This window comes from Buteo buteo, chromosome 2 (genome assembly GCF_964188355.1).
Source record: "Buteo buteo chromosome 2, bButBut1.hap1.1, whole genome shotgun sequence".
NCBI lineage: Eukaryota > Metazoa > Chordata > Aves > Accipitriformes > Accipitridae > Buteo > Buteo buteo.
The window spans coordinates 11,326,736-11,339,418 of record NC_134172.1 but is presented as its reverse complement, the minus strand read 5'-3'; the positions used below and the strand labels follow the sequence as shown (position 1 = coordinate 11,339,418).

Here is a 12,683-nt window from a genome sequence, read left to right as displayed (position 1 = left end):
TCTTGCAGTTTTTACACATCATTAACAAAATTCATTACACTTAATACCACTGGCTTCAATCTGTCTGTTCCTGGGGCTTTAAGACAGATCTGTGTATCTTTGCTAGGTGCAGGCTACTATAAAACTGTAAAATACAACCAGGTAGGGCATGCTTTACACTTTCCAGTCCTGAGAATTGCTACTTGAGTTACTTCCAAATGCCCAGTTCACCTACCAATTGACTCTTTACTCTTTCCTTGACACCTTAGTCCTGTCTTTACTAACCTTGTGTACGCAAGGATTTCTTCCTGTCTTCGATGAATGCCCTTTCTCTCTTGATTTTTCACATTGCTTCACACACATTTGAACAAATGTCATTATTTTGCTAATCCTCTGCACAGAGTGGCTATGAGAATTTTAATTTCCTTTCAAAATCTGCATAGTATTTGATCATAAATTCACAGGAGCTATGCAAATCATTCGTTTCAGAGCTGCAATGACTTCCAGTAATACTGCTGCTAGTTTGTATTTTGATGAACAACTCGTTCTCTCGCTGTGCCTGCCATTTGCTCCTTTCTTACCTTCAGTTGTTTTGCAGTTCTCTGCTAATTCAGATGACCTTTTTCCTTGTTCCTACTACTAGCTTTTAAAGCCAGATGGTTTGCATAACCCATGAGAATATACTAATTTATGTTTCAGCACTTTCATTTCTCATCTTGTCCTTGCCATAGAATGCTTTTCCCTCCTTTTTTGTTTCTCCCCTTTCAGTGCTCAGATTTCTTTCAGAGTTGTCAAAACTGATTTTCCTGAGGTAAAGGGTCCTTCTGGGTTAGTGAAACCACTCTCTGCAAGATGTAAGCAACCATGTAACAGAGCTCAAGGACAGAAATGCTTGAGAAGGACCATCCAACCCTTTTGCAAACCCTGGGCCAGCAAACACTATCCAGTATCAATATATTTTTTTGAAATTTCTGTTTTCTGAATCAAATATTGCCCTTTTTTGCATCTGAGTCACCAATCTGAACTACAAAGGACAGGCAGTGACTACACCAGCACTAGAAGCCATGACTCCTTTTCCCCGGCACAGAGGCTCACACATTTCCCATGGAGCAAAACTGAAAGAATGAGAGAAGTCCGCAACTGTCTGTCAGGGAACCAGGAGCCCTAAGTGCCTTGCGTGGTCCCCTGAGCCACCCCTCAGCCCCCCTGCCCTGAGCCTGGGGCAAAGTTCCAACCTGGGCCCCCAGGCTTGGCTGACCACCCCTACGGCAGGTCCCAGCTGGTCCCGGCGTGGTGGCTGAACTCCTTGTGTCCACCCTCGTCTAGACGTGTTGGCGTTGTTTTCTCTGCCACCTTCGAGGTGAGCAAGGAGGAACAGCTGTGCTCTTCCAGGGTTAGTTTGTTCTGTGGGCTTTTGTTACTTCGTTTTCTGGTCTACGGCAAAGCCACTTCATGTATTACCATTTTTACTCCTCTTAAATACCCGGAGTGTGAGTCTGTTATGACTGTACGTGGTTAAGGCCAGGGATGAAGCATGTCAGGGAGTACAGTTAGAGCTGTTTCCCTCAAGTATGAAGAAGATCAGGATAACCTGAAACTTCAGGGAGGAATAAAGCAGATGTCAGGGTGACAGAGGGAGCTGGGACCAGCCATCACTTGCCATGGATGGCATGGAGCTGGCTGTCCAGGTCAAAAATGCATCCCCTGCCAGGAGGCATGGCAGCTGCACTGTTTCACCCCGGTGACTGTGACTGCTGCGTTAAAAGGCTAAACATTATTACACCGAGTTTGTGAGAAAAATGAGAGCCTGTGAACAAGGAGGGAGTCAATGGGTTCCTGCCTGGAGACTCCTGCTCCCTCCTGGAAGCCCAGACCGAGCGGTCCCACTCACATGGAGTGAATCGGGGACAGGAGGTGGAGGATAAACACGTCACCCATGGGGACGTCTCCCAGGCAAACATGCAAACCTCAGCTGCGGGAGGTATTTACCTGAGGGCTTATAAAATCCTTCAGGATGGCAAGTCATTTTCTGTGGAAAAAACGGCGCTAAGTAAACCACTACCGAGGAGGCCGCAGGGAGAATCCACCCAGGTAGCGCGTTTTTCAGGACAAAACTTTGACAGGGGCCGAATCGTTTTTCTCATACAGGTGTGTGGAACAAGCACATTTAATGACTCCCTTCCCATTCTCAGCCATCTTTCCGGGGGATTCAAGCGAAGAGCCGTTCTGGCAGGAAGGATCCCCCCTGCCCCTCGCCCGCCGGCGCAAGGCTCGGGCAGTGCCCGGAGGCTCGCGGCCCGCCTCAGGCGGAGCCTCCCTCAGGGCCGGCGGCGGTCTGAGGGCCGGGGGAACATCCCCCGCCCTCACCTTGCCGGAGGCGGGGGGCCGCTACCCCGCGATCCCGGCAGGGAGGGCAGGGCCCTCCCCCGCGGTCGGTCGGGCGGGCGGGCGGGCAGCGGGGAGAAGAAGCGGGGAGCGGGGAGAAGCGGGGAGCGGGAAGGCGGCGCCGCCGAGCTCGGGAGCGAGCTGCCCCCTCCCGCCCCCCGCCGCGCCTGCCGGGCGGGCGGGCCGGGCCGGGCCGGGCCGGGCCGGGGCGGGGCCGGCTCGGGGGCGGGCAGGCGGCGCTGGTCGCTGTCCTGGGTGTTGAATCTGCTGCTGCCGCCGCTCGCCGGAGCCGGGGAACGGCTGCGGGAGGCAAAGGGCGGGCGGGCGGCATGGAGTGAGGGCTGGCGGCGGCGGGCAGGGGAGCGGGACGGCCGCCTGCGATGGGCCAGGCATGATGGGGGCGCTCGGCTCCGTCCTCCCGCTGCTGCTGCCGCCGCTGCTGCAGGTCCTCGCCGCCGCCCCGCGCAGCCAACCGCCCTCCGCCGGAGCCGCCGCCGAGGCGCGGATCGGTGAGTGGGGGCGAGGGGCGGGAGGCGTGGGGCTGACGGGGAGCGGGGCCGCGCCGTCCCCTCGCTCCCTCCGCTGCTGCCCGAGGGCTTCCTCAGAGGCAGCTCGACAGGCCCCCGGCGGCCGCGCCCGCACGGCTGCCGGCGAGGGGCCCGTCCTCCGGTCCCTCACGACCGGCTCCCGCTGAGGGGCCCCCGCCCTCCGGTCCCTCACGACCGGCTCCCGCTGCGGGGCCCCGTCCTCTAGTCCCTCACGACCGGCTCCCGCTGAGGGGCCCCGTCCTCCCGTTCCTTACGGCGCGGCTGCCTGCTGGGGGTCCCTGTCCTCCGGCCCCTCACACCTCCGGGGTCCCGCCTCTCCCCGCCGGTCCCTGGTCACCCCGAGGCCGGCCCAGGGCGCCGGCTGCCCCCGCGGCGTGTCCCGGCGGGATCTCTGGGGACACCTCTGAGGAGCCGGTCTCACCGAGTGTCCCCACACGCTGAAAACTTCCGCCGAGACAATCACGAGGCCCCTAAAGTCGAGGTGCACCAGTGGCGAGTCACCAAAAATGCATCCAGCCTCCGCGTATTTAACCCTCCTCCCCGTTTGGTGGATTCAGCCCACTAAACTGCCCTCATACTTGGACACCCCAGGAAGTCCCCAGGCCACAGACCCCCAGGTGCAGCCCAGCCTTCTCCGGTGTCCACCCCTGACTGGTTCTGCTGGAGGTGGAAGCCACCACTGGCTCCTGGTTAAGGCTGGTTTAGAGGTGTCTAAAAATACCCAGCGCTGCCCAGGGAAGAACATTAAACAGCCTCTTTCTGTTGAGACATTCTCCGACCAACCCCTTCCTCTTGTAGAAAATACCATCTGCACTAAACATGCGCAAATGACCCACAATAACACGAAGGGATCCTGAAAACAAACTCTGTGTGTTTAAGATCAATGCTATTCTCCTGTGCCACTCTCCCTGGCAGTCCTTTCCTTGCACTTAGACACTCATGACTGTGGGCTCACCAGAATTATCTCCAATGATATCTACTAATTCAGTCCATCTCATTTCACTTACAGTGTCTTTCCAAAAGTCACTTTAAGTCAAGAAGGTCATAACCTGGAGAATTTTGTATGTGGTTATAGAGATTAGAGAGTGAAAGCTAAACTGGCTGTCCCTAAGAAATTTTTTCTTCTAAGACAAAAAATGAAATTACTGTAAGAAACAAAGGAAGCCTCTCACAGAAGTATCAGTGCAGCCTTCCTCATGTACATTCTGTTTATTAAGAAGGACTTAAAATCAGCTGACCATGTTTTTAATGAGGCTTCAGACAAGTGGCAATAAAAATGAGCTATTAAATGCTTGCTATAGTGAAGATAGTGATGCAAGGTTTTAAGGAGAAATGGTTGCTATAGATATAGACTGTTTCTCCTAATCTACTAAGGAGAAAGCTTGCATAAAAATATTGAAAGTAATAGCTGTAATTTTTACCTTTAATAATGCAATAGGCTATACATTGTGCTTTCAAACTAGTCAGATTTTGATTGTCTCTCCCTAAACATAAACTGCAAATCAGTCTGGGTGACAAAATATTTTTCAGCGTGTTGTAGCTACAAAGCAACATTTGTGTGTTTGTCACTTTCCTGTAGCTCCCTGTGCTTCTGCCTCGGCAAGGATGCCTGCCTGACAGTTAAGGCTGTCCTTGCATGGAAGGGAATGGGGGAAGAGAAGGCTTGATTTTACATAGTGAATCCGGTAGTCTGAGCGGTATAATTCAGAGATATTTCAATAGCAGTAAAACAAGTTGAGCATTTCTACTTCTTGCTGGAATAGGGAACTAACTGATATCTCATGGATCTCTGTGAAAGATGGGAAAGGATCTATTGTGTTTGACAAGATGCAGGAAAATGTTTGCACTGCTGGAAGTGAAACAGTTTTAGCTGTCTCTTCCCTTAGAGTTCCTTTATTTCTTTTATTGACCAGTGTTTCAGATCTCATTAAACTTGAGTTCAAACTATTAATTAGAATAGATTCCGTTCAATTTTAGAGTACAATTTTTAGACACAGTCAGGAGATGCAACTGTAATTTTACAAGGTATCTGAGTTTTGAGATTATTTGTGGTTATAGGTGGAAGATAATAATTTGGTTTCTTCTTGTGCACAGTCCCATCTTCTTTAATTGAAAATTGAACACAGATGCATTATGAAACCTCTATAATATGTGCTGGAAACTGCCTTAAAAGCCATGTAATTATAGAAACAGTTTTTTATTAATTTGTTCCTATTAAGTGTTTCAGAAGTCTTCCTAAAAGCTGGTCCAGAAGTAGAAGTTCCTGACCTTCACCATTTCATAGGATGTTTTCATCCAATTTCATTCTTTTCCTCTTTTTTTTTGGTCAACTTTTGTCTATGCTTTCCAATATAGTAATCATCTCCAAATGGTGACCTATTTATTTTGTAACATACTTACAAACTTGTTTAAGAAATTGGAAGTTTTAAAGTACAGTTAAATAAGGTAAAAGATTTGGTTTGTGCTTCTTCTGCCTATGTAATTCATGAGGCTTTGTAGATTGTTCCTGTGGGAAGGTGTTTTTATAAGATGCTATTATCAACAAAAGCACATATTCTTCCATTTCTTGACATTTACAGTAGCATTTTAAATGTGACCAAATGAGGAGAAGTATAGCCCTTCCCCTCTCTGTCTCTTGACCAGGTTTAGCCTAGGGGAGAGATTCTTATCCTTTCTGAAGAAAAAAATCAGCTGACTACGTTGTAGTGCTCATTAGTCTTTGATGAAACACTGGGGCTGGGAGATTAATATTCTAAATAAATCTTTATTTGTTTATAAATGGACACAGTCCATTTAAGATTATGGAACTTCTTTTTAAGTGTTTTACAAAGTGAAAATCTGTGAACAATATATCCTGATCATGTTTGCTAAATTCCACAGATTTGGGTTATTCTGCTCCTGTAGCGATGGTTGTATGGATTTTTTTTCAATAAGACATTTTCTTATTAGCAAATAATTATGGTGAGGAAGCTGTTAAACTTAAAATGCCTTCCAGTAAACACTAAGCAGTTACTTCAGTGAAAATTGAAGCTCCAACAATTAAAGTATTTTCATGCAGTTGTACAGCTTTTTAAGTAAACTAATCTATTCAGAAAGTTGCAGTGTTATTTTATTTTCATATCAGATAGTCTGGGTGAGGTAGAAAACTTGGCAACAAAGTAAACTGTGAATATTCTTAATCACATTATTTCATTAGTCCTAAAATACCAATACTTTACAGCGGAAGTCATCCTCATATGTTTTAGAAAAGAGAGTAAGTGTGTGCTTGCTGCAGTTGCCTTCACATTGACCTCTAATGTGTAAAATGATGCTTATAACCTTCAGTGAATATAATTTTGCAATATGATTTTATCTTTTGTGCTGCGTGCAATCCTATTTTTCGGTCTGCATTTTCTTCTTAAATGAGTATATTTATATGCTGTGGAAATTTCCAGAAACAGTTGTTCCATACACCATGTGGAAGTTCCTTCAAAGTTGTATTCAGATCATCATATGCAAAATTTTTGTGAGTCAAATGCCTGTGAATTTAGTTTTTAACTAACTAACAAAAAGACAAATCTGTCACATTTCATCTTATAAACATGAAATATTCTGCTCAACCTGTAGCTGTGAGTTCCTAGCGTGCAGTGAGCAAAGACAGTATCTTACATTTCACTAGGGTTCAAATGTAGTTGATAGAAACTTTACTCAAAGACTTGTAAAAAATGTTGCATGTTAATTGTAGGACTTTCACAAAGTATGATCTGCATGTTTAACAGCTGAAAAAAAATATTTTATACATGGGCTAGGAGTTTCAAGTGATTAAAGTTGATCAGAAGTAAGAAATTACAAGAGCAGGGACTTCATTTACCATTGGTGGAAAGCATTTCTCCATTGCTGATTCTTAAAATTACAAGAGAATGAAATAGAGAGTAGGGCAGATGAAAAAATACACATTTTTTGGCTTTTCAGTCAGTGCTTCAAATACAATCCAAAGGAAGTAGTGACAGAGATCTTTTGTCTACGGGTGTTTCATGGGGAATAGCAAAAAAGTTTATCTTGGTTTAGTTCTTGTTGAATAGATGTTACCATAGCAAAATTAACATAACTGTTGTTGTTCTCAGCCATCATTGTCAACTGTCTTGGAGATCCATGAGGACTGAAATTTTGCTTCTTGCACCAAGTCTGAACTGAGCTGAAACTCACCGAAGTCAATGTCAACCTTCGCATTGACTTCAGTAGCATTTGGATCAAAATGCTGCTTAAGGCTTGCAGCAGACTGGCTGAGAAAGTAGGGGAATTACAGTGTTACCATCTGTTCAGTGGATAAAATTGCCTGACTTTCTAGTTACATTAATTTGGAACTTCTCATAGGCACTCAGGTATTTCGATATCATGTTGATTTGATGTAATTGTTGGTGATGGAGTGTAATTTACGATATAATGCCAGCAAATAAAAATATATAAAAAAAATTTAATTAAGACAATGCTATGTGCTCAGAACGTGAAGCTCTGTGCTTCCCTTCATCAAAAGTATTTTTGTATATCCTAGAAACGTTTCTTAAGTAATCAGTTATGTTAGAAAACAACTTGAAAGTAGCTTGATACTAAGGCATGTCTGTCTGTTAGTTCCATTGAATTAAAGGTAAGAATATGCATTAATGTTTTTGGCATCATACCATAACTGTTCTACAATATCTTTTTACTATCTAATTTGTATTCATTGAAAGTTTTGGATGGACAGGAAGTGAATTATTTCTCTATCAATAAAAGGAAGTAATTGCAGGGTGCTCTAAAGGTTGTTTGTAGGATGGGATTTCTAGGGAGAGTTTTCTTCTTTTTGTTTGGTTTACTGGTTGAGAGAAAACAGACAAGGTTTTGGAAATAAAAGCTCATTTCTGCTTCCCACCTGAGTGTACCCCAACATTTCTCTGAATTTGGTGAAATAAAAGAGAATATTTCTACTTGTCTTCCTTTTTTTTTTTGCTAATTATGACTAATACCAGTCCCCAAAACTTCATCATACCACATCGTCATCATCATACCATGCTGTCAGTCAGCCTACTGAAAGGAAATTAGGTTACTCCTAGTTGTTAGATCCTGGAATATTTGGGCAGTTCTGCTAAAACAGCAAAGGGTGGTTAATGTTGACACACTAATGATAAATAGGCAGCTGCCAGCGTACTTAGTTACAGTGAACAGCAATGCTTATAAACATCAGCGTGGAGAGACTGTCATTAGTGACAAAGGACGACCGCAGCCCCTGAAGGCAGTGGAGCCCACTGGTAAGCAGGGAGTTGAGGTCTTCCACATCAATCAGGTTTCCATTGGCTGGAAAGAGCATACGAACACGAGCTCAGATGTAGGTGATTACCATCGGTCATATGTATCCAAATCCATAAGAAGACCTGTGGAAGCCAAAAGGCAGTGTATATTCCAAGTTGCGGAAAATGATATATATTTTGGCCTCATCCCACTTACACTGTGGCCTAAAATTTAGATAAAAATCTGTGAAGTTATTCTTACAAATCAGTAGATATAATGTCTTGCTAAAATCTGTGTTGGTGTTTACAGGCAAATTTAGGAGGGCATTCAGTAAAGATTGGAGGAAAGATTGATTTGGTTTTGGTGATAAAATTGGCAAAGGAGGGAAAGTATCCAAGAGGGAAAGCCCACTGCTAGTCTCCGTCAAAGACAGGATGCTAAGCTGGATGTATTTTTGGTTAGGCTCAGGATGGTCATGATTAATAAGTCTAGGAAGGCAATAAGTGATATTGTTGCTGGTCAAACAGTTTTATGTTTACAAATGAAGAATAAACAGTTGAAGATGCAGATGAAAAGAGCGCGTTTGCAGGGAAACAGTCAGAAGACATGCCAAGGAATAGAGGCATGTTGGGAGTGTGGATGATTAAAGGAGGGGATGAGGGGTGAAATGTTTAGTAGAACTAAAATTATTGGCATTGGAGATCACGAATGGAGATTAGTGAGTTGTATACAATCTGTAAAGATGTAAACTTAAGATTGGGTGGAGTTACTTTTTGTCATGGCAGAGATGGTGAAATGCAGCAGCAAAACTGAGATGTTCAATGGACCGGTTTGAGGCATGAGAAAATGAGGCAAGGTGACAAGAAGGAAAAGGGATTCACAAAATAGAAATTTTAATTCATTCATGTAGGCCAAAGCTGTGGCAAAAATGGAGTCAGGAAATGAGTGTAGACTGTGAGAAACTTCTCTGGGAATAGAAAGGATTTATTTCTCTTAATGTAAGGGGTGGGAGTCGTCTAACTAAATGTAATTATTTGAGCTAATCAATCTAGTTTCCTTTTAACCTATATCTAGTTTATAAATTTCAATTAATTTTACCCAACTGTACATATCTAGCACAGGTCAGATAAGCGTCTCCCTGAACGCAGCTATTACTTTCCACTCAGTACTGTCTTCATATGTTTCCCAGGCTAGCGTGAGTATCTGGCTGTAAATATATACATGGTAGGTACTGCACCTTAGCTATTAAAAAATCAGATGCTCAGGTTAAACTTGGGGAGAGGTAAGCACATTTGAAGAGTGATTCACCTGTCTCTCCCCACTGAGGTGAGACTAATGAAGCAGCTTAAACTAAAGTGAGGTTGGTTGAGGATCACCTACTACATTACTTCAAAACCACAGGCATGACTTTGCGATATATGAGGTCTTACAAGTAAGCTGTTTAGGAAGGTCCTGTGAGAAGTCAGGCAGGTTTGTCACATAAGGGACTGAAACAAGTGAGGTGGCTGAAGGGTATTAGTAGTCCTGGAAAAAAATTTCTCAGAGAAAATCACTCTGGTAATCGCAAAAAAATGAAGGTGACTCTGAATGAGACAGAGAAGAAATGGGCACCATGGAATGAGCAAGTGAAGGGAAAAAAGCAGGTAAACGAATAGGAGATCTGCAGGTAAGATAGACAGATGGTAGGGGAGTGTGGTATTGGAGAGCTGAAGGAAAGGGACACTGAAGACTTACTAGTTTTGGACAGTCAAGAGAAAGCATGAAGGGCATGGAGGTTAATGTGTACATAGGATTACTGAGTTTTCTTATGTGAGTTTTAGGGGCTTTACTTGTGAGGGGGGTGGAAGGGCTCTATTTTTATCTCAACCATTTCATAGCATCAATATACTATAGCGTTCCCAATAACAGTATGCCATTCAGAACAGCTGTGCTCATCAAAAAATTAGGGAACTTTTTTCTGAAAAGATTAGAGGGGCTTAACTTTATAGAATTTATTCCTTTTGAGAAGGAATTTTTTGAGAAGTAGAGTAGCTTAGTAAATTACGGCATCTGACTGCGTTTTTTCCTATAGTTTCTTTCAGTGAAACATACTTAAATACTAAACATAGTTTGTTGATGCACAGTCTGTCTGAATGGAGAGCACTTAACATTGCATACCTATTTTGCTTCAAACTAATACGTTGATAAAACAAGCTATTTTAAGGCATAAAAATCAGTAACTAGAAGTTTTATGGGAAGTACAGCTGGTTGTAGTGGGTGTAAGGTCTTTTCTTTCAGTCATAGTTTAACAGCATGCAATGATGGTTACATAAGCTTGAAATCATAGCCAAGAAGTACAAGTTAATGCACAGAGATATATGTGCCTCCCAAAATGTAATATACTTCCAGATGTCCTCATAGAAAACAATGCAGCTGAGACCAAACACACACTACATATTATAATACAAAGTTCAACAGAAGTTAGGAAATATCCGGATACATGTAAAAACCCCATTTTTACCCCCTCCCCCCAATTAATCTTTGATCTCTCAAGTTTGAACCTCAATAAATTCTACAAAATACCCTACGCAAATCAATCTTGGATGCTGAAAAACTGATAGATTTTTTGGATTTCTGGCACACAGAAATCTTCTGCTCTCATTATTCTGCAAGAGATAATTACCTGTCTGTCTGTTGCAGTCCTAAAAGGGCTAAAGATATTATAACCTATTCTCTTATTAATATTCTGCTCTGCACCAGGAGGGCTATCTTTTCTCTACAACATCTTTAGTTCATTAATACAATTCATTAAACTCAGGGCAGTTGTTTCAGACAACTGCTTTACTTCACCTAGAAGGTCATGTCTCATCTTTAGGCCTGAGGAAGAGTTTGTGTATTAAGAAATTGTCTGTGTTTTCTCAACTATTATCAGGCTGCAGCTTTGCAGTACAGAATGTTTGGCTGTAACAAAAGTTTTTGGTATTCCTGCCAGTGACTGCTTGATCTGACCTTTGTAAAGGGTATTGGTTTGGGTGAAACAAACAAATAAAATGGATCTAAATCACAGCCACGTTCACAAGCAGTGAAAACAGTGCTGGTATTAGTGCTGGTATCCATGAAATGGCAACAGGGAGGTGGGTTTGGGGATACGATCAATTTATGCCACTGGTGCCCCTGAGCTCTCCATGGCATGAAACATTGACTTGTGTTCTTATAAAAGATAGTCTCCTATTAACCTGACCTCTTTTACAGAATCGATTTGTAAGTTAGACTTTAAATTCTGTTTACTCTTCAGTGCTGAATTAAAAATGTGGCATCAAAGATTATAACCCTTGATTAATGCAGATAAATCACCACCAAAGAGTGTGAATGTTTCTTCTGTTTTTTAGAGAATGTATACATTATGGTGCATTTCTCTTGGCAAAATGATTTGTTATAACTTTAGTTTAGATTGTGGAATACTTTATATACTTGCTGTTTATATTTCAGCTCTATTTGATATTTGATATAATAGATGTTAGCTATCAAAATCTTCAGTGAGCTATTACTCATAAAATCTTCCTTCCTTTTCTAGATTTTCACAGAGCTCAGTACTCTTTCTCAGTATGTAGTCACTGCAATGCCTTACTTACACTAGCAAAATATTATACCAGACTTCTTCTGTGACCTGGCCTCGCCTCTCATCCCAGCTTCTCAGCTAAACACTGTTTCTTACTTTCATGGTGTCACCCTGTGGATTATAGCAACTCCTTCCATTTGTTGGAGAAGGCTGTAGTCACTGGTGGCTATCCCCCTTCTTAGGTACAACCTAAAGGAAGAAAAAAAGGAGGGGAAAAGGGAAATTTGGGAATTGTACATCTTTCATGACTTTCTGGAAATAGCTGGATGTTATTGAAGACAAGATACCAAGATAAACATCATCAAGCATTTAGGTAGGTGAACACATCTTGGAGTTAGTTACACAGCTGACAGAGGTACTGCCCCCCCCCCCCCCCTTCTTCAGCACAGTGTATTCCTTTCAATTTTTTTATTTTTGTTTGATCTGTATTTCAGAAATGTTGGGGGGGGGGGGCGCCCTTGAAATCTGGGGTCAGATTCTGCAATTTTCCCTTTCCTCCATTATGAGGTGAAATTTCAAAGTTGTTAAAATATTCTTGTTAGTACTATCTATCTGGAGGTTTATTTGCTTAACTAGGTCAGCTCATAATTACCATTTACTAACATGTATTACAAGCAGGGGATGATTTCCAAGGACAAAGGGCAGCTATAAAATTTGCATAATCAAAATAAATGCAACAATAATGAAAACAGAAAATTTGAAGGAAAACCCAAAGTTAACTGATGCTATCTGCTGAATTTCCATCATAAGAGCTGCAGAAAAATAAAACAATCATGTTCTTTGGGAGCAATCACTCATACTTTTAGGTGGTATAAAATTTATAATGCTATAATCAAATAGCATTTAAAAAGCAGAATGGGAAGGTTGTTTTAGTATTATGTGTGTTTGGTTTTATGCTGCCCAACAAGACAAAGATCTAGTTGAGGGCT

General features: G+C 42.8%; 1 protein-coding gene across 1 annotated transcript in view; it reads left to right on the top strand.

Annotated features, from left to right (window-relative positions):
- Positions 1-1,938: 1,938 nt before the first annotated feature.
- The window catches only part of PTPRN2 (protein tyrosine phosphatase receptor type N2), a 662,435-nt gene continuing 651,690 nt past the window's right edge, over positions 1,939-12,683 (top strand). Inside the window, 5 exon segments of the mRNA XM_075022535.1 lie at positions 1,939-2,181; positions 2,183-2,302; positions 2,357-2,431; positions 2,463-2,673; positions 2,676-2,873. Of these exon segments, the coding sequence (XP_074878636.1) occupies positions 1,939-2,181; positions 2,183-2,302; positions 2,357-2,431; positions 2,463-2,673; positions 2,676-2,873 (847 nt within the window).